Genomic DNA, 22,541 nt, shown 5'->3' on the forward strand with positions numbered 1-22,541 from the left:
GTGTGTGTGTGGGATGGGAGATGGATTTGTGGATTTGTGAAGGGTCTGAGGGGAGTGTGAGGGAGTGCAGCGGTGATAATTGAACCAGACCTTCCACCGACATACCAAATGATGTGCGTGTGTGTGTGTGTGTTTCAAAGCCCTGCAGATACAAGGTCGCGCCCGCCTTCACGTTTCTCTTCAAGGTCGCTGGAGTGGGATTGACTGAAACTTGGTTTTACGCACCTCCGTCCAACAACAGCAGCAAAGAAGTCTGTTTGAAGCTCAGACCGGCGGGACTTAAGAGCCCTAATCTACCGTGACGATTTCCCGAGGAAGTAGTAATCAGCCTACAACCAGTGGGGCAATCACGTAGGAGACGCCACGCGTGCTTGATTGCTACGGTTAGTGTTTGTCAAGTGAGCTAAAGCTAAGGTGACCCGCTGTGGTTAAACCCGCTTTCCGGTAAAAAAAAAAAAAAGCCGTCGGCTCGGTCCGAGCGAGCCTCAAACATCTTCCTTGAAAGTCGACCGTCTCTAAACACATCAACCCCTTAAAAAAAACGATCCGAAAGCTTCACACGCTGGTTAATGACAAAGATTCAAACCTGGTACGATCTACCGGGGGGGGGGGGGGGGGAGGAGGAGACCGTTTGACCGACCGCCGTTCAGAAGGTTAACGACGGGCTGCGTCTCGAGTCCCGGGACAATATCTCCCGTCGCAAACCGTCCCGGTTTAGCCTTCGGTTACATCTGTCGGTTAACACACGGCTAAACGTCAACTGGCAAGTGAAGACTGGAAGGAGAGATGAAGCATGGGGAAAGAGCGGGAGCCGAGGGGCTCCGGGGCCGATACGGGTGAGGATGGAGAGAAGGGAGGCGGAGGATGTGAGGTGGTGAGTAGCAAAGTTTCCTGAGGCGTATAAAAAGAGAGCAGAAACTCTTGATAGTAATCCGAAAAATAATATGTGTGCAATCAAATCAAATCAAAAGCAAGCTGGCTCAGCTAAATACAATTCCAAAGTAGGGCTGGGTACCTTTGGAAACTTCCTCAAAAAACTGCACTTCAAATCTGATACCTCTTTCTACGATAAACAATGATTTTCTTTTGTCGATCTGGTTATCTAAAGAGAATCAGACAACGCATAACTGATTTCACAAATTAAAAAAAAAATGAAAACAAAACATAGCCATGAGTTACAAGAACAACAACAACTCACTCCACGTGTTTGACCACCCAGAAGTGTTTGAATACCATCCGACTCGGTACTAATACCAAACGCGAAAGGTATTAATGGTTGCCGCTAACTCGCGCTAATCCGAGAAGAGAGTACTCGTACTACCCGGATCTCGACCACCGAACTTAACCTCTAGAGATAATATATATCTGAAAGTCCACATGGCAAACCAACTTCTCTTCTGGAGAAAACAAACGTACAAAAAAAAAAAAGGAAAGAGTTATTATTCAGTCAAAAAAAAAAAAAAAAAAAAAAAAAAAAATCAAAATCAAACGTGTGATTGAGAAAGGAGAGGAAAGAAAGGGAGCAATACTTGTGATTACTGTTTGTATGGCCGCGTCCATCGAGGCTCCACTGACTACGTCGCCCTTGAGTGTCGAGGGCTAACAGTGGATGTTTGTCGTGAAGAGCTAGGGTTGTCCAAAGTGTCAGCTATGACCGTGAACAGTGAGAGGGACTCGTTTAAACTGCGTCCGTCTGAACTGAGGTATACCTGGTTGAAGGAGGTTTATGGTTTTTATCGTCGTAATGCTTGAAAATGGACCCCCTTCCCTCCCGCCCTCCCCCTTCCCCCTCACCCCCTTTAAAATAAGCTTGATTACCAAGTTTGTCTGGGTCCATAATACACTATGTACAGCAGCATTACACTATAAACATTCAGAAGCCGTTGCTTATTGGCAGAACGTTAGTCGTTTCTTCGAAAAAAAAAAAAAAAAAAAAAAAGAAAAAGAAAAAAAAAAAAAGAAAAAATACGCACACGTGAAAACAGCAAATGTATCAAGAGCAAGATGCTCGTCTTTTTTTTTTTTTTTTTTGTTTGTTTTTTTTTTTTTTTTTTAATACACTAAAATGCACTGAGAGTTCCGTGAAGTTTCTCCGCAAGGTCTTCTCTCTCTGTAGAAAACCGAGCGGAACAGGTCGCCCTCCTATGTATATAAAAAACAAGACATGATTAAAAGTGTTTTGAGTGTCGTCCCGGCATGTCGGAGCTGTCATGTCGTTGGTTGTCGTAAAATATCCTGAATCGTGTTGCTCGAGAGGAGAGGTTTCAACTGTTAAAATGTTAAAAATTCCTCAGGCACACGTATCAAAATGAGGTGGAGGTCAACGGATGCGGTGAGGTGGGCGCAGGGTGTTTCCTGAATGCGAGTAGCGGCCCGCACTTACAGAAACAAAAAGATAAAAACGTAAAGAAAGAAGAAGAAGGGAAAAAAAAAAAAAAATAGAAAAAAAAAAAAAAAACCCACAATGCCAACCAACCAGGGCCGGCCGTACATCCCCTCATGTCGATCCAATGCGGTTCCGCGAGCTCGTTGGTTGATCAGCTGATCATAAGCTGGACTCCTTGGGCGGGAGGTCCACATTGGTTACCATGGTGACAACAGTGACGATCTCTTCGGGGCCGATGATCGGGGCTTGGCGCTGCATTTGGCCGATGCGCTCCTCCACGCAGCCGGCGGACAGGCGAGCCTCGGCCTCGTGGTCCCAGCAGTCCTCGATGGTTTCGCAGAGCATGGCCAGACCCTGAGGAGCAGAAGAGGAGCCCCGTTTCAAACCCGCCAAATCCTCGCCAGTCCGACGCCGATTCACTCCAGCGCCCCCTGCTGGACAGGCGCCGCCGCCGCCGCCGGCTTCTCGTGCGGAACGCGCAAACACCCCAACATCGGACGAACGAAATTCGGCCGTTCCGACAGGAGGTGGGGAACATTTCGCAAGGGTTTTAGAATTGGCTCGGCCCCTTTGAGAGCGGACTGTAAATCTTTAATGAACACACGAAGGCTGATAAAGGAGCAGCTCCAGAAGAAGATATAAATATAGCTGACCTCCTGACCGCTACCGGCCGGGCGAAACCCGATCCTTTCCTCCTTCTAACCTTCAAAACCAAACGTGGCCGTGCATTTTCGGATCACTGCGGGGAACAACACCTGGATAAAGCTAACATACGATATAACTCCGTCGCTATCTTGAAAACAAAAAAACCCAACGACAATACAGTAGAATTAATAGTGTCGTCTCGTTTTTGCTGCACGTGATTGTTAAAAAAATCCCATGGCTGAGAAGTTTGGCCTGTAGTAAATACAGGTCAATATTTACTGATTACTTCAGAGGAAAAAAAAAATAGACCTCTCTGAATGTGAAGAAGAAAAAAAAAAAAAACATGATACAAATGCAACCAAAAATACGATTCCCAGCACGACTCCGGTTAAAATTAAAGTAACTTGCTTGTTACTTTACCGGAGCGGACTGCTTTTCTGCCTAGTTGAGTTTTTCAGACATTTCCCATCTGACAGAAGCGACCTGCTGGGACTCTCCTCTCTACGCTCCTTTGACCCCCCAGCAAATCATCAAGACTTTGGTAAAAACAAACAAATATACATTCTATTTGGCCGTAGATTTTGGGTAGAAACACAGCATGTTATTTTCTTAGGAGGAGGTCTGACTTGTTGAGTTTGCTTTTTTAAGTCAAGAAATCCAGGCTATTTGACAAGCATAAACAAACCTTTTTGGAACTCTGCCTGCTTGAAAATGTTCAAGACTCTACCTAGGACTCAAAAAAAAAAACCTCAAAACAAAACAGCTGCAGATTGCAAATAAAATCCAGCAGGTGAATAGAAATATGTCATGAATAATATATATATGAAAATGGTTTTTTAACTTACTGTGTGTTTCTGCCAGCAGTCTCGCAAGCAGGGTCGCAGTTTCTTATGCACGACCACCTCCTGCATGTCCTCCAGAGACGGATGCTGACCCACCTCCTCCTCGAACGGGAGCATGTACTCGTCCACGGGGCCTGTCGGTATCATTTTCATTCAAGTTAGCGCGCGTTAACGACCGCTCGAAACCGATCCGTCGGGGTTATGGGTCTCACCGTCGGCAGCGGTGCATCGCGCCGCCAGCTCCCACAGGACGAGGCCGAAGGCGTACATGTCGATACGCAAGAAAGAGTCGCGCTGGAAGTTGATGGCGCCCTCCAGGACTTCGGGCGCCATGTAGCGCCGCGTTCCCACCTTCGGGTTCAGAGGTTAGGGGGAAGAGGTCAGTTTCGGGACGGGGACGCAAAGTGAGATTACCAAGCGTCAGCGCGCAGCGGGGTGAAAAAAAGTCATGACGCATCTCGAAGCCGGGCTGAGGTGGCGAAACGTGACGCCGGTCACCCGGGGCGTCGCAGCGGGGTCGGCGGACACGGCGGGTCATAGCGGTGATTCCGCTCAAATGACGAATGTCTGGTTTTACCCCGCAATTAAAATAAATCGAGGGGGGCGACGTCGGTCGGGACTTTCGACGCATTTACATTGAAAGAATCACAGCTTTAACCCTAGTATTATGTTGAGGGTCAATTTGACCCATTTCACCCATTGACCCAATGGGTCAAATTGACCCTTAACATAATACGAGGGTTAACACAGCTCTATTATTGTTATGTTTTGCTTGAAACTCTGGCACAACAATTTCCTTCGGGATAAAAAAAAAGTTGTTCTTATCTTATCTTATCTTATCTTTAAAACGATACTGAAACGGTAAAAACGTCGGTGTCGGCCGTAAGCGCTACCTGTCCGTGTGTGTCTCCTGCCGATTTCCCAGCCTCGAACTTCAACGCGAGGCCGAAGTCAGCTATGCAGGCTGTCAGGTTGCTCTTCAACAACACGTTCTTGCTCTTTATGTCCCTGCAATAGAGCGAGATGCGGAGGAGGGGGGTTATAGTGCTGATCCGCGGAGCGTCGGGACAATCAGGTCTTTGGCGTTTTCTCCGTACCTGTGAGCGACGGAGGGCTTGTGTCCGTCCTTGTGTCCCGGGATGTCTTCGTGGAGGTAGGCCAGGCCTCGGGCCGCCGACTGGGCGATATGGCAAAGCTCGTTCCATGAAACCACGTTGGCCTTCAGGTAGTCCGTCAGCGAGCCCTGGGGAGACGGGCATCCGGGAGGAGACACGTTTACTATGCTGATGACAATCGGGTCAAATGGATGCATTAAATGTAACACAAGCTAAAGATTTGGTTTTCTTTTTATTTGCTAACGCTTGAATCCTGGTGTCCAGATTTATCTCCTTTAAACTGAATAATATTAACAGATCCTACTCTTAAAAGACCTCTTAGATCATCTTAAAAGACGTCCTACTCCAAAGACTTAACAGTGGAGGTGAAGTGAATCCACAGTTAAGTTGAACAATGCGGTGTTTAATTTGAAAAGATACTCTATAGTGGCCACCATTTCCATGGTAACAGCAATATCCTGAAAAGCTGGGAACTGAGTGCAGCTTGAGGGCTGGTTGTTTTTTTTCCACATGGGGAGCAACATGGCGGAAGCCTGTCAGACTGTTTTTTTTTTTTTGTTCTGTTTTGTTTTGAAATGGCGAAATAAAGAGGATTTCTAACGAGGACGCAGAGAAAATGTTTTTAGCTGTTGGTTGGCCTTTTCATTGCCATCTGGAACGCGACGGTGTAATTATACAGTAGCAAAAAATTTCGTTTTAAAAATGTCACTGACTGCGAAACAATTTTGCATTGAAGATAAAACTAATTACACAGGGGTCATTAGCAAGATGTAATTATTATTGTAATTATTGTGGATTTCGCAATATAAAATAGTTCTGTTTTCAACAAATTCGAATGAATCAGAATCCATTCAAGACACAAAGCACAGGCGGGAATGACTTAACATTCTATGATGGAAAAACATCTAAAAATATATTAAATATTTGCATTTTAACGTGAAACAGGTCTTTATAATTCCCCTGGCGAGGCGGCACCGCGCTGCCACGCCTGGTGTCTGTTTCGGTCGGTATCAGCGACCCCTCCTGTTCGAGCGCCACCAATTTTATTTCTCGCTCGATGTTAAACACACTAGCAGGCAAATGACGATAGCGGTTACTGAGATGCAATGACGCACAATCGGAATATTTGCAACTTATTAAAGCATCACGAAATACGAATTAATTTAACAAAAGAACAAAACAAAAACCAAAGTGAAAACAAATTACTAAATGGCTGATACTGGAAGACTTTCGCGAACATTTTAAAGGACTTAGTCAAAGAAAAGCAAGCAGTAAAAATCAATTAAAATCCAATGAGTTATATTTTCTGATTTTACAATTTATGTGTCTTATAGCTGTTATTTCTTGACACCAAACAACCCAAATAATTTTGATGAATTGGTCATAAAACTCTGATACTCCCCTTGAACTTTATGTGAAAGATTTAGTTATTCAAAAGGGAGGGGGGACACTGAAAATTGGTATTTCATGTGGACCCCGGTATCAAGTGTATAAAACGGTAGATGTCTGTGCTCTCCAAGTACTCATACTGTATTTCAGCTGTATTAATATTCCTTTCAATCTCTGCTCCTGCGCGCCTGAAATTTCCCTACAGGGATATATTAAGCACTGCATACCTGCTACTGATGCGCCGATCAACTAGGTCTTCATTCGAATCTGTGCGCGCGCCTAAATCGCCCACCCAGGGGAACGCTCTCCCTCGATTTATAACCTGCATTTTCCGGCATCAACATGCACGGCATCGCACGCCGCCTTCATATTTGCCTTTTTAAATGACGCGATCTAGTCTGGTCTAATCGCTGTGTGGCACATGCAAGTCTTAACAGGGAGCGACTGTAAAAATGATCTGTAGATAGTCCGTTTGACAGTAGACCACCAACTTGCTGGGGGTTCAGGTTTATACACGATAGATAAAAAAATATGGAGTTTTTAAGAGCGTATTATGCGGGAGGTAAAGCGTTGCCGTCTTCTTTCTCTGAATGTGTAAATGAATCTGCGTGGCTTCTCTGATTATAACTTTTCATCCTGAGGCTCCGAATGAAAGATTTTTTTTGCAAAGAACAAACTCGGTGTGAAAAGATACAGTCAGGTTGCGGTCACGGAGCGATTTGCACCAAACGGAGCTGTTCCATTAACACCGGACCAAAGGCAGATTGAACCGGGGTTTAAAATACGACAACACAAACCGACGTGCGGAAATATATTTGAAAGACCGAAGTCTTTTGTGTATTCTGGGGTCTGCACTTAAAATAGAGAAAACTAAAAGATTCAGAGTTACATGAATAATCTGAATATTTCCTGATAAAAAATGCATTAAAAAATAGCAAAGAAAATCAAATATTTATATATATATTCAAAAAAAAAAGTAGTGTATCTTATGTTGAAAGTTGCAAACATCATACCCATCTACAGAAGCACGGGCGACATGTTTTCTACTGAACTCGTATCTCGAACTGACGCTTTGGCCCTCCAACCTCCACCGTTTCCCATTTATTATTCTGATCCGGATCGTGGATCAACCGCACAGCCCCTGATTAAAGTCTACAGGATTTTATTATGATTCAGCCTCAGTGTGCAATCATTTCCCTCCGCCAGTGCAGGGGGAGGGAGTGCCTCCTGGGTGTGACTGATAACCTGCCATCTCCCGGACAGAGACAGCAACAGGCTGTGAAATCCTTCCCCCTGCACCCTCTCCTCACGCACACCACTATCACCCGTGTCCGAAAATCCACCGAGATAACTTACACCTTTCCCGGCGTCTTAATGAAGAGCTTGACCGCAAATATAAGTGAAAACGGCTCACAACTGTTGCCTTTGGGACACAGCTAAAAAAAAAAAAAAAAAAAAAAAAAAAAAGGGTGGGGGTGTTTCATTTGTTTCAAATGACAAGTTGTGTCTTTCTCCGAGCCGACTTCCTGTCCATTCGTTCTTCCAGCTTGTGATACGATACATTACATTACATTGCATTTGGCAGACGCTTTTATCCAAAGCGACTTACAATAGAGGACATAGGGACTGCAAATACACTTGCAAATACACGATGCACAGGAAATATACAAAACAGTAAGCTTGGGTTAGTGAGGTTTTTTTTTTTTGGACAGAGACACACAAACGTACACACACACACACTGCATAGCCTAACTTGCTGCCAACCTGATCTGGGGCATCAGCGATACGGATCGATACGGATCGAATAAACGTGTTATATTTTCCTACGAGCTCAGGTTGCGATCTGCTGTTAAATCTGCATTTTTTTTTTTTATGGAACGCTCGCTGAACAGGATGACAAGTGGTAGTACGTTTTCTTTTTTTTTTATTTTTTAAAACAAATATAAGAGCTGAATTTAAAATCAGTACGTCTCCTGCAAATCCAAGCAGAAGAACCGGCTCATGTAGACAAATATATGTCTTACCAAACCGATATCGCTACCACTAATTCACTCTTTACCGTTGATGTTTCAACTTCGCTCTTACATAATGTAAGTCAACAAGGTCAAAGCTGACAAGGCAAAAGGCATACACAGTGCACGAGCGTGCCCACTAGAGGGCACACTGCGCACACAGACATTAAGCCGAATCATATCGTCTGTCCAGTCGTCCTGTTCCTGATAATCACCTTCTGGAGTGTTCTTCTGTGTACGCTCACGATTCGAGTGTTATCAATGTTATGCTTTGCAAAAGCAGGTGTCTGAACAATGTCCCTTTGTAAAATGCCCGTGTTTATCAAGGCCTGTGTTTTCTCTGTACTGCCAGGGAGAGAGGGTTGGAATAAAAGGAATTTTTTTTTTCGCGAGTTTTCGCGATTCATGCGGGCCTTTTTTTTTGTTGTTTTTTTTGCGGCGAACGGCCGTGCGTCGGATTCCGGTCGTCACACACTGAGCTGCGTCAAACGCAAGAGGCATAAATCAGCTGTCAGGAGTCATGAACAAGGAGACTCCGCAATCACAGTTCCCGCTGCGATACACAAGCCGAGGCTCAGTCAACCGACGCTCGGCTATTTGGAAAACCTGCACTTCTAAATAGCCAGGGAGGACAATGTGGTGCAGATCAAAGTTGTAGTTATAGATCCTCTAAAGAGCTCTGCTTAGGAAGCAATTACTCGAGGTGTTTGAAGAGCCACTTCTGATGTACTGCTGCTCGTGTGACCTTGCTTAAAAAAAAAAAAAAAAAAAAAAAGAAAAGAAAATGGAAAAAAAGAAACTCCTTCCAGACAAATTTCTTGTGGGTAATTTCTGCCTGTAGAGGTTGCAGCAGGGCCAAGTGGCTTGCAGAGATTTGTATTATTAGCTCCGCCACCGCATCCACGGCCTTAAATTTTTCAAGATTTATTCACGCAGGAAAAAGCTTTCTTGTGCACAATGATTCAGATTCTTGGCCGGGCTGGGAAATTTCAAGCAAGTGAAGCATATGAGAATTGCTCTCCACTTCCTTGGTAATGACCCTCAAAACACAGAGGTACTTAAAGTCACGAATGTGGTGGGGACTGTGGTGGTGGAGGGGGGGGGGGGGGAGGGGTGAAGTACAACGGAGGGGATCAAAAAAAGCTCAAATTCAGGTTCTCTGGAGAAACCGGGCTTCATGTGCAGCCTTCATGAACATGTATGCTTTATGCTTTAAGAAATGCATGAAATTAGCACGAGAGCCTCGGTCTGCCTCGCCACTGTTCACTTGGCCGCTGAAATAAGAGCGTAATGTTACAGGTACGCTAGTGACACGGAAATAATAAAAACCTGGTAAAATGCAGGAGGCCAGACAGCTCATTTCTCTTCAACTACGCACTTGAACTGACCCTCTTCTTGTCTACATCCTGCAAATAACAACCGTCCGGCCGATGAATATTTATCTTTTTCTTGTCATTCAGACGTTGGGAGTCTATTGTGTCAAACAGAAACTTTAACAGAATCACAATCTAATCTGCACAACATTCGGATATTTCCTCTCTCCTTACATGTCGAAACCGTGTGATGGTCTTCTAATGATGGACGACCGTGCACTACGATCATAATCCTCCCCTTACATTCTTCCCTCCCAAATTTTCGCTAACTTTGTTGTATTTTCTTTGGAACTTGCAAGTTATTCTAGCTAATGATGCTGCAGCTGTTTTTCAACCCATTCAGGCTTGAGCAAGAACACATTTGTTTCAATTTTTTTCTGAATCGGTCAAACTACCCCAGTGAGTGAAACATGATGAGCAAATGAACAAAACAAATTGGGGGGGGGGGGGGGGGGGGGGGGTCAATAAATAAAGGTTAAACTATGCTAATGTTTTTAGCTCAACCGGACAATTTATTTGACAATAACAATATCAAACATGGGATTTTGAAGATTCTTCCTGTTGAACTGATAAAAAGAGCCCTGCTGTAGTGACTCAATATGGGTGGAGCAAAAACAAGTCACCTGTTACACAAAATATGAGTCACATTCCTGAAAACTCAAAGCCAAGAGTTTTCAACATCCCATTAGAAAGAGAACACTCAAAGACGGTAATGTGACACATTGGACAGCAAATCATCAAGTGCCCTCCAATATAACCCGCGCTTTTTAGCGATAATATAAAACATATTTCGATTTACTTGGGAAAAATGCAAAAATCACCGTCGCAATGATTAACATAAACAATATTAATTCAATACGGCTTAATCTATTGCTTCACAGTCGCAGAGATGCACCGCTGATTACATTTGGTTTCATCTTAAAATACTTTTTTGCTTAACTTTTAGAAACAAATCATTTGACAGATCATTTGTTTTCAAGTCCAATCTTTTGGTGACAAAAACCTCATTAATGCTTATTCTAATCTAAGCTCTTTCTCCCCCCTAGGGAGGCTCAGTTCAACAGCAAAAGCAAATATTGGCTCATATTACTCATTAATCACTAATTTGTTTGACTTGCAATCAACCGTCTTTTCTACTACAGTGTTGTTTGTTTTGTAATCTGTTTATTGGGCAATAAAAGTAGAAAACTAACCCGAGACTGTTTATGAGCGAGAACGTGTTCACGAGCCAAAATCAGGGGAAAAGAAACAACATCCGCCGAAAAAGAAGAGTAACGTATTATTGGGACGGGTACCTTTTCGTGGTAGGTGGTGATGAGCCACAGCTCCAGGTCCAGGTTGTTGTTCCGCTTCTCCACGCCGATAAAGTTCAGGAGGTTTTCGTGCTTCATTCCGTTCACGCTGTAGATCTCGTACTCGTTCTGCCAAGACAGCTTGTCCTGGACGAGAGCAGAAAGACTTGCAAGTCAACACAAGGAAGAGCTTGTATGATACAGAACAAAACTTGATTTGCATCTTTTAATGAACTGCTTGAGTAAAAGACTGATATTTGAACCAAATCTAAATTTTACCCCTGCTCGAGTTCACTGTATGAAGCCGCTGGACAGGCTGTAAAAAGCAGCTGCACGGGGGTTGGAGGTTTACCATCAGAAACTCTGGGCTTGAGTTTTATTACTTCGTTTTGGTGCGATAGAAGACATCGTGATTAAAAGCGAGGTCATGAAATCACCACGGAGGCATAACTATGGCATAACTCAGCCGTGACAAGGACCCGGCCCTCTCCTCCGGCCAGAGACACGCTGGTTTCGTTAACTGTGGTTTTAAAAAGTTAGCAGGGACTGGCTAGCAGAGGGCGGCGCTCTTGTCTCAAAGCAAGGAGGCTCCCTTGTGCTCCTTGTACCTGTCTGGGTTCTCAGTCTGCCTCCCATTGTCCAAAAGAATTCAGTGGTTTGAAGTCTCAGATATGTAAAGGACAGTGGACGGTTGGAGGTTTTCATATGAGGCACAATGACAGTTTGTTTGTTTTTTTTTTTTCATGTTCAAATGCCTAAGTCTCAATTTTGAGGGGGGAAATCCTTGAAAACCTCACCAATGACTGAGATAACCACCTTCTGCTTTGTAATGCCATTTTTGTCAAACCATTTCTAGCTGGCAATTTGCGCAGCTAAAGGCATTAAACAGATTTTTGAAATTGACACATTCATCGCAAAGTCAGCTAATATGCCGATGACACCCAAATATACCACACAAACCCCCAGCAACACTTCCAGATGTATTCAGATTTGACTATGAACTCTTATATCTTGATTTTTCTATCTAGAGGTGTAAATGAGCGTTCCTCGCACTTACAGAGGGGTTGGAGTGTTTCAGTGGGAAACTCCCCCTTGGAAGTAACTAATGGACAAATTAAACTTCTACCAAGCTGTCACAGATCTTGCATCTGAATTACCTTCCACTTCTCAAAATCACTGAGGACTTCGACCGTAGGAGAAACTTCACTTCATGTTAAGGACACAAAAAAAAAAAGGCCAACAAACAATGTGCTTTCCCTGACCCAGGTTCAACAAACGTCAAATTGGTTAAACACATTGGAATCCGTCAAAATCACATTCCACTGGAAACATTAGAAATCAAATTATCTGCCCTCTTTGTAGTGAAGAGATCAAGAAGGTCTTGCTGCCCCGAAACATCTTTTTTCTGCTACCTGGCGAATCGTCTCCTGCACGCATCTGCTTGGCTTCAAGACAGACAGAAGGCAGCCAAGCGATAGAGAATGAGCAATATTACACCACTTGTTTCTCACACAAACCCGTTAACATTAGCTATATACGAAAGTCACCGTCAAGACTGGAATGTGACAAATCTCTATTTGACCTCAAGCAATTGTCCTTGGATTCCAACGGAAAAATTTGCTGAATGCAGTCATATAATCAACTTACGTTCATCTCAGGGGGGGGAGAAAGGAATCGTTCGCAACATTTTTCACAAGCTTAAAATGAAAAAAGACAAAAAAAATGTTCCGGAGCCATATCGTTGCGGGTGAAAATGATTTCACCATTAAAACCGCAAGAAGCATTTGTAAAAAAAAAAAACATGTTGCTAATGTTTCACGCCACCAAAACTGCAACAATCTATTCCTATTTGGATCCCATCTTACACAATAAAGCAACATAAGACAGGACTTGTGGACAACACCATATGCACATACTGCAATAAAAAAAACAAAACAAAACACACGCACACACCACCTGGTTCTACCCACCCATTCACTTGTTCTAGATAAACACTACAAACACGCCGTCCACAACCATCAGTAGCAGAAATTGAGCCCCCCCCCTTTGCTTAGGGAGCTCTCATTAGCTGAGCGGCTGCTTAAATATCAGCACCCTGTGTGTGCAACTGCAACCATCTCCAGAAAAACAATCCTACTAAACTGGAAAAGAGAACCAACCTTTAAATCTGCCAACGGAGCTAAATTTTAATAACGTCAATTGACAAATTGCTTTTAAAATCAGCCACGCACACATGCAAACATATGGATTTAATCGTGGTTGCGTGTATATGTATGAGCACATTCCCGCACATTTATAAATGCAAAAAGTCTTGTGTGTGTCTGCCTGTTTTCCTGTATTAGGCTTCTTGTAACCTCAAATTAAAAACAATGTATTCAGTTGGCAACTGGACAGTTAACCGTGACCTAGATACCTGAGAACCTTCACAGACGATATTCAGTTGAAAAAATTGGGGTTAAACCAATTTTCCGAAAGACGTTTAAAAACGTCGGACACAAATCCAGCGTTATTACCTGGATGGGGAAGATCTTAACGGCCACGTATTCGCTGAGGAGCTGGGCTTTCCACACGCAACCGAAGCGCCCCCTGGCTTTCACCTCGATCAGCTGCAGCGGCTTGTGCCCCAGGATCGGAGACGGGGGCGAAGGCCCGGGATCCTGCGGAACACAGAAAGAAGAAGGACGGCGTCGGTGTTATTCTTGATTTTTTTTTTTTTTTTTCAGTTTGTTTCAGAGCATTAAAATACTACGGACTTACGGTGAAGGTGACTGGGCGTTTGGCTCTGTGACAACGCCACAGAGGAGCTTAGGCCGGCACGATAAACTATCCTCGTCGCCTTCTAAATCGCATCTTACGTATTCAATTTTTACACTCGGGGCGTCGTATTGTCTTTGCTCGCCGCCGTAGCGTTCTTTCTCGGGTGTGTTATTTGCTTTATTTGCGCGGGGGTTCGGCGCGTGCTGCTATCGGAGAGGTTCTCTGGCAGTGAGGACGCAGCATACCAAGCAGGGTTTGGATTCATTCATTTCAAATTCAATTAAACCCCTCAGGGCTGCATTTGTTTGACTCGATAGAAGCGGGATTGTACCTGGAAGGAAGCCAGCTCATAGAAAAGGGAGTCGGGGAAGGATCCCGAGCCTTTTACTACCCCTGAGCAAGGCAACGTCGGTGGCGTGAAGTCGCGCGGGACCGAGTGACTGATTCAAAATGAAAAAAAAAAACATTTAGCAACCGGTATCGCTAACGCTGACAGGTCAAGCTCCACTCGTATGCGTGCCCGTACGTACGTGCGTGCGTGCGTGTTGTGCGTTCATGCTAATCCCATACAAACAAAACTGAAAGCAAGGAGGCCAAGTGTTCCAAATCTTAAGTAGGTTAAACACAGCTGGTGATCTGGATTAAGCTGATCACTTTCACATGTGACTTCACAGAGAAGGAGCGAAGGGGGGGACCAGGATAGCGAGACATCGACAAGAGGGAGGGAGGGGAAGGTTAAAACCAGGCATGCATGGAGGGACTCACATTTCCAACAGATAAAAGCAGAAGGAGGAAAAGTGGCACATGATTGATGGCTTTTGATGAAAGCAGATATGCTGCTGTAAATTCTCCACTTTATTTCCATGCCCCTGCAGTGACGCTGTCAGTACAAAGAAAAAAAAAAAGGTGTTCACGGCGATGTTCATGTTTCGACTCGAACGGGGAGGGCTTACGTGGCACGATGAGCTAGAGCGGCTTTCAAGACCCCGAGGCCCGTGGGGGTCCACTCAAACACTGATAAAATATAAAAAGTCCTTGCTTGTCTCTTGCTCTAACAATCAATGTTAGGGAAAAAAAAAAAAAAAAAAAAAAACAAGCAGGATTTCTGAAAAACAACACTTGCGCCGGCTTCTGTGACGATTTCGCTTGAGCTCTCAGAGATTACCTCTGCTTAATTTACCAGCCGAGTGTTGGCATGCCAGTCCCGGCCGCGGTCAAACACCGACCGGAAATATCCGAGTCTCCTCGCTGTGAAAAATGAGCTAAAGCGACGCTAGCAGCCGGAGCAAAGGAGCATTTAACTGCATGGGCGGTAAAGCTAAGAGAAGTGGCTTTAACTCTTATCAACCGGCCCGGACAAGATTACTGCGGTTGAAGAGGCAAACTGTACATCATTTAATAATATTTACGACTTTATTTTTCTTTTTTTTTTTTTTCCCCAACTGAAATCAAACACCCGGTCATCCAGACGGGCGCATATCGCGAGCAACTTGAGATGCGTCTCCTGCCATCCCACACCTTGACCGGTGAAAGGCATTCAATCTTTAATCCATGTGCAAAAAGAAATATGAAAAGTGACCCTCCTCAGAAATTTCCCCTACAGAGGTTTAAGTCGTGTCATCCAATATAGCCTGAGAAGAAAACTGCGTAAAAGTGAAAATCGGGTGCTAACAATCTCATCGCACAGTCAACGAGTTATATAAACGCTTGCAATTAAAAAAGAAGAAAACTCACTGAAGGCCTTGGAATAAAGATGTGTAACTTCAGGCCGATCGCTTTTAACTGGAGAAATCTTTCCATATCATGTTCGATCGCGTTTTCAGAAATGATGGGGAATGAAGGGGAGGAAGAAAACAACCGATAGGACGAGGCCGCTTTAGCGGAAAGGCCGTACTCAGTGCGACGATTAGGACCCTCGCTTTTTAAAAGACGGGTGAATTTGGCGACATAATAATCTGATCATAGAAAAAAAATCCACCTGAATGTCTGTTAGGAAAAAAAAAAAAAATCAAGAGCGAAAGTTGCGGGGACGATAAAAGATGTCAGTCAGACACAGCTGGGACCGTCTGTCATCCGCTGTGTTCTATCGGCACACGTTGTCATTCAGTCGACGCCGCTGCAGCAGGAACTGAGAAGATACGGGAATGTTTGATCACGTATCACCTGGCAACGGCGTCCATACCGAAGTTGGACGCATTTCAATCAAAGACAAGTCGGTGCTGCATGTAGCAGGGAGCTATCCCCGGCGAGAGCAATCCCCGTTTGTTATGGGGGGGGGGGGAGAAAAAAAACTCATGTGAATTCGCTAGCACTGCCTCCATTTCATACACTATAACCAGAAACACGGTATGTTCTGAAATAAATCGCAGGGGGAAAACACCAAAAAAGACAATTCCGGGGACAATTTTACATCGACGACTGGGGATGATTACATTTTCTGAGTGGATCCCTGACAACAACGGGAAACGGCACTTCTCCTCCATCAACCAAATACCTGTCTAATGCTCATAAAGTGTTCATAGCCGTCTTCCACTGTCACCGTCACCCCCCCAAAAAACAAAGAGCGCAATAAGCAAAAAAAAAAAAAAAACAACAACAAAAATGTTTTATCCTGCTGCCTGTTTTTTTTTTTTCCGCAGTTCTTACACCTGCTGCAGAAGCTTCATGGTTGGGTTGCTTGAGAATGTCATGATCAGACAGTTACTAGTTCAGTTCAGGCCCCAACAGAGAACAAAATTAGTAGACTAGAACAGAACTATATATATATATATATATATATATACACTGCTCAAAAAAATAAAGGGAACACTTAAAAAACACATCCTGGATCTAAATGAATGAAATATTCTTATGAAATACTTTGCTCTTTACACAGTTGAATGTGCTGACAACAAAATCACACAAAAATGATCAATGGAAATCAATTGTATCAACCCATGGAGGTCTGATTAGGAATCACACTCAAAATTAAAGTGTAAAAACAAACTCCAGGCTGATCCAACTTTGATGTAATGTCCTTAAAACAAGTCAAAATGAATCTGTGTTGCTTCCTGAGTGGACACTATGATTTCACAGAAGTGTGATTGACTTGGAGTTACATTGTGTTGTCCAAGTGTTACCTTTATTTTTTTGAGCAGTATATATATGTGTATATATACTATATGACATTGGCCACCATTCTTATGGAGTTAATCAAGGTGAGATAGGGCTTGGAAATTGTTCTGTCGTGTTCCGGTTTGAGTCTCACGGTGGCCCCGGTTCATTTGTGCCATACGGCAGACAAAAAGGCAAAAAGAAAGCACGGCGTTTCGGAAAAACCATCTCAACGCAGGCTTTGAGATTCTTCATTTCGAACATTATGTAATCAAGATTTCCATAAAATCAATTAAAGACGAAAAACCAGTTGACCGCTGCGACATTTAATGACAAATGTTTCTTCCATCGTACCGTTTTTTTTGCAGTGCATAAACAGCCTGATTTCCTCTGCAAATGACCAGATTGCACCGGAGGAATGATCTAATTTGTTCATGTGTAGATGTTGGGAGTATTTCGCAAATCTGTCGCGGCAGCCGGAGAAGGCTTCCTATTTTTCACCAGGCCTTGTAAGTATAAGGGATGCTGTTAAGTTCTGGCTGCGGAGCCGCCAGATCGTGCATTTCTCTCACTACTCTGAAAGTACAGAGGGGGGTGAGATTTCGAGTGGGAGCTGATGTGTTTGCTTAAAGCTTTTTTTTTTTTTTTTCTCCCCCTCTAATGGAGTACTGTGAGCCAGACCTTCTGTCTCTACACACAGCTTTCACACCGATGGCAGCCAAATGACGTGGGATATTACCCACAATGGTTATGAGGTTGGATTACAAAGCGGAACAAACGGTCCGGAGCTGGCACCTTTCAAAACATCTTCAGGAAGAACACCGTCCTGGACAACATTATCATCAACGCATGCGCTTTCAGGGCTGCTCCGTACATAAAAAAAAATTTACATGTGAGGCTGATTAAAAAAAAAAAAAAAAAAAACATGGGGCGCTTTTTTTGTTGTTTTCTCCGGTCAGATATCATCCTCATATTTCAGTTCCAGTCAAAGAGGTTAAACATGCCAGACTGCAGAGCACCAGAGGTTACTACTTTTAGCTTGAATTTCACTGGCTCGCGATCAGAAAGAATGCACTGAGTTTAAGTTATGTCGCCTTCATTGTATCAAAACGGTGAGTGATCCCTGATTTATACAGTCAAAGGTTCTGTTGCTTGACGGGGTGTAATTTCAGACTTTGTGTATGAATGTATTTGGCAACACTGTTAAGGCTTTAAGAATAACTGACATTGAATGAACCGAGATCTGGTTACTCTCACCCTGGACTTTTGGATAACCCTCAGCAGCACACAGGATGACTCAATGCAGTTTAGGAGTTTATGTTTATGCAGGTTAGGAATGCAATAATAAAGCCAAATCACGATTTGGGTTTGACGGACCATACAAGGTTGGACTTTGTGATACGCAACACTACTTAAGGAAGATAGAATCGAATTTGAAAAAAGAAAAAAAAAAAAAATCTTACGACTTTTCAATCTTGGTTTTCCATTTTAACAGAGCTACATGAACCTTGGGGCCAATGACAAACCCAAAATAAGACATCTACTTTGCTGTTGTGAGCATTTCCGGTTCCAAATTTTTAGGCACTGATTTTATGATCTATTTCTTGGCTTCAAAAAGTTTGAAACTGCTTCTTTTTTTGGCTGGGTTGAACCATTCTCTTTCCAAAAATATCTGAATATCTATGCTGATGGTCTTTGGAAATGACAGTTTTTATTTTGATTCTTTTATCTATTCATTTATTTGTGGTGGCAGTGAGAAGCTCCCGGGTTTGATCCCAACAGTGTGGGCTCTCCAGGTTCTCCCTATGTTCCCCCCCCCCCCAAAAAAATGCTGGAGATTCATTGGGAGCTTCTGACCCCCTTCTACAGGAAAGGCGCAATAATCAAATGTGTTATTATTTCTTCAATGTCCAACTACTCTCTCACCCCTAAAACAATTTGCTGCAAAGTGCTCTATAAAGACATCTATTATCATTTTCCTATTACATCAGAAAAGATTTAATTATTATTACTACAATTTTCAGAATGGCCCCTTCATTGTCAAAACAGCGACAAGAAGCTGTTTATCAGTAAGTGGGTGAAAGAGCTAAAAAAAAAGAAGTGAAAACAATGTGTGGGTGAGAATCATCTTTACCCCAAACGCTCTGCTAATCCAGATGAACCAGCTACTACTTCTTTTTCCCAAACGCATTCGACATTTGGAGAAAGTAGGAATTAAAGTACATAAGTAAACAAACTACTGCCACCTGCTGACACAGAAAGCTTTCACCGTTCAGACGTGAGACCCCAAAATATTTACACGGGAGGTAAAAATCTTGACTTTCCCTTTTAATAGATTTTGTAAAAAAAAATGTCAGAAAACATGTCGTTATACACCGCACCCTATTTATTAAGTCTGATATTTAGTTTGTTGTTTCGTGAAACGCAATACAACCATAACATAGAAATAGCCTTTTAATAAATCCAACAGGTTAAGGCGCATTTTGGACCAAATCCCGAGCGTCGGATGTGAACCCGACAACGTTGTTGTTGTTGTGAATGAAGCAGCGAGCAGGGGTTACTGAAGGACTCTCCCGAGTGTCAATATGACTTTTCGGATAATCTCTGCAAACTTGATGAGGATTTGTTAATTTATTTAGCTCGCATACAGAATTATTCCTATCCTATTTTGTTGGTGAAATTAGTGCGACGCACTCTCTGGGTGTCTGCTTGGACTGACTGCTACCAGCAAATACCGTATGTGTCCAGATCTATGAACAAATGCATAGAGGTTTGCTTAAATTCTCATTTACATCCTGACTAATCCAAACTGGGAAAATGATGACGTGATTTAATGTCTTAATTTTGCACTGGAATTGCAAATTAGTCCAGAGACATGAATTCTGCAACAAATAACTCTGACGTTAATATATGGATGTGAAAATATGAATTCGAACAGAGTAGAAATATTACTCCCAAAGAGGGAATCGCAAAGTGCATGAGAGAACAAGTGATGGACAAACAGCAGGTCATGTGCGGCTTTCATAAGATGTTTTCTTTAGTCATTGTGATTCCAGCGAGCCTGTGGTCTTGAAGCCAGTAATGGCCGCACTATGTTATCTTTTCACATTCTCTCTGCGCTGCTCAATACGACCCATCAGCTAGTCTGCACAAATGTCAAAGACAAATTCCTGCGCCTCCATTGTGTTTGCTGAAATGTGTGATACGGACTCTGATCACGGTGAGCAGGAGAAATGATGAGTGGGGGACTCTGTAGAGCTCAAAATACCGGCATTCTTCCGAAGGTACAAAACTAATTATGACTGAACTTCAAGGGAAATACCTGCCGCGTTTATATACTCGGCAACAGACGCGGCAGACTTCGCCGGTGAGTTTGACGGGGGGACGTGACGACTAATGGCGCGAGGTGGTGCCGGTCTGAGCCTCAGGACCGGAACAGCTTCGTCGTGCTGTTTTTTTTTTTTTTGTGCAGTGCTTGTGCGGTTTTAGGACAATTTATGGCACTGTTCTTGTCATTCTCTCATATCTGCAGCATTTCTGAGAGGTCTTGTGTGTCGCCTGGGCTTGTTGAGCCCGGCCAGCCCAGCCCAGCCCTCCCTCAGGAGTCATTGGATCCCCTGTCCGATCACAGGGCGCTGCAGCCCTCGAAGGGGGGTGTGGGGGGGGGTGTATTACACTTAGTCAGCACAACACAGGAAACAGGAAAACAGAATCTGCTGCTTCACGCCGTTCTTCCGAACCCTTGACTATCACTCGGATCCTAATCGAATTTCACCTCTATCTATTGCATCGGGACAGGTCTTTAGAGGCGGGTTCGGCTTGTTTTGTAAGTACCGACATGAAATGGGTTGATTGCAATGCAGCTATTAAGCAAATGTGCTTTAACCCCTGAAGTTCAAATCTCAAAACAAATATATTGGTATTGACACTGCCTGTTTTCTTCTGCCGACCAACTTTTTTTTCTACATTTCAGATTTCAGTCACATCTGCGGTGATGTTCTGATTCCAATTTGAGAGATTGTGAACCACAGTACATTTGCAAAAGGCTTCTGCTCCTACTCAAGTAATTTTCACAGCCCGACTTGAAAACTGTCTCAGGTACTTGGCAAGCTTCGTTTTATGCAAAATGTATCTGCACTCCACGGTCGTGAATACGAAATAGAAAAAGGGGGTAAAAAAAAAAAAAAAAAAAAAAGTAGAAAACAACGTGCTGCAGATTCAGGTACAAACATCTCTGCGGTGCTGTCTCTCTGCACGGGAGCCAGCCATAGGGTCGGGCAGGTACCTTTCTGGAAACTGGGTCACATCACACACAATACGTTACATAAAACACGTGGACATTCACACAAAAGAAGGAGGGGGGTGGGGGGACTGCATTTGGAGCAGTGTCGGCCACTTTCCACCATGCACAATACATTTTTTGGCAGTGAACAAAATCACATCCATGCATGCAATTGACCCAGGCAAAAAAAAAATAAAAATAAAAAAAGATAATACGATAAAAAAAAATAAAAAAAAATTAACAACAACGGCTAAAAAAATTAAAAACCACAAACAACAATAACCAGACAGAAATGTGTTGCGAACTGAGTAAACAAGAGGCTGTCAAAAAGCAAAGAGAATAAGAAAATGAAGGTCTGGGACTGAGGTGGAGAATTCATACCAAGCTCTGAACCCAAAAAAGAGAAGGGGGGAGGGGATTAATGGTGTTTCAACTTCAGTTGAACTGCTCTTACCTCCACCATAATGTGAAAGGGGTGCTTGATGAAAAAGAACATAAGAAGCAAACAGAGAAATTATTGCTATTTTCTGTCAGTTAGTGGATGAAATAAAGGCAGATAAAGGGAGGGAGATGATATATCATTTCTTTCTCTCTCTCTCTTTCTTTCTTTCTTTCTTGCTCCCCCCCGCTCACATCAAATGCCACTTTGGAACACAGGTCTGTCGGTGGTGTTTCTTATTCCGCACGGATTACACAGGTTTTTAATTAACATAGCAGTGAAGGCAAGATGGCACATTTTAAGAACTTAATGCAATGTCATTACGCAACATAAGATGAGGTAGGCAATGTAAAAAAGACAAAAAAAAAAAAGAAAAAAAAAAAAACAGTTTCATTGCATATAAGTGGAAAAACAGATAAGATGATCACACGTTCTGCATCGACACATTGTGAAACAGCTTCAGGTTAGTGTTAGTTTTAATGCAACCTGAACTTAAGTTTTTACTATCCTTACAGATTATGAGTATAAAAATAAAAAATAAAAAAAATACCCAAATAAGAAGCAGATGATTGAAGGTTAGGCCACAATTCAATTGAAAACAAGCTGATCCACATTTGACACTAGCCATTCCGGGCTGGACGTCTGCTGTTTCAAATTAAAAACCGAGATTTGTCATGACAACAGACAACCGTGCCGGTTGCAAATCACAAGTGGGGTCAGTGACCTCATATGTGTCTGACATCATCCTGGCGGAAGATGTTTTTGAAACACTGACTTAAGACCGGAGCGCGACTGATGCTGAAATACATCTTAAAGAGAGGGAAGAAAATCACTGACTTGCTGACATGGCAGTAGATGCATGAATTTTTAAGCTGGAATGAAAACGAAGCTTTTCAGCCTGAATTATGCACAGATT

The 22,541-nt window shown here is 43.2% G+C and overlaps 1 protein-coding gene across 1 annotated transcript in view; it reads right to left on the reverse strand.

The window, feature by feature from the left end:
* Positions 1–2,345: 2,345 nt before the first annotated feature.
* Positions 2,346–22,541, reverse strand: part of acvr2ab (activin A receptor type 2Ab) — a 61,937-nt gene continuing 41,741 nt past the window's right edge. Inside the window, exons 5-11 of the mRNA XM_086148516.1 lie at positions 13,568–13,711; positions 11,058–11,201; positions 4,971–5,116; positions 4,767–4,881; positions 4,086–4,224; positions 3,877–4,007; positions 2,346–2,740 (exon numbers count right to left, since the gene is read on the reverse strand). Of these exons, the coding sequence (XP_086004642.1) occupies positions 2,546–2,740; positions 3,877–4,007; positions 4,086–4,224; positions 4,767–4,881; positions 4,971–5,116; positions 11,058–11,201; positions 13,568–13,711 (1,014 nt within the window). The 3' untranslated portion in view covers positions 2,346–2,545. The remainder of the gene's footprint in view (positions 2,741–3,876; positions 4,008–4,085; positions 4,225–4,766; positions 4,882–4,970; positions 5,117–11,057; positions 11,202–13,567; positions 13,712–22,541) is intronic.

This window comes from Fistularia commersonii, chromosome 6 (assembly GCF_037954325.1).
Source record: "Fistularia commersonii isolate RoL2024-O1a breed Wild chromosome 6, RoL_Fcom_v1.0, whole genome shotgun sequence".
Classification (NCBI taxonomy): Eukaryota; Metazoa; Chordata; class Actinopteri; order Syngnathiformes; family Fistulariidae; genus Fistularia; species Fistularia commersonii.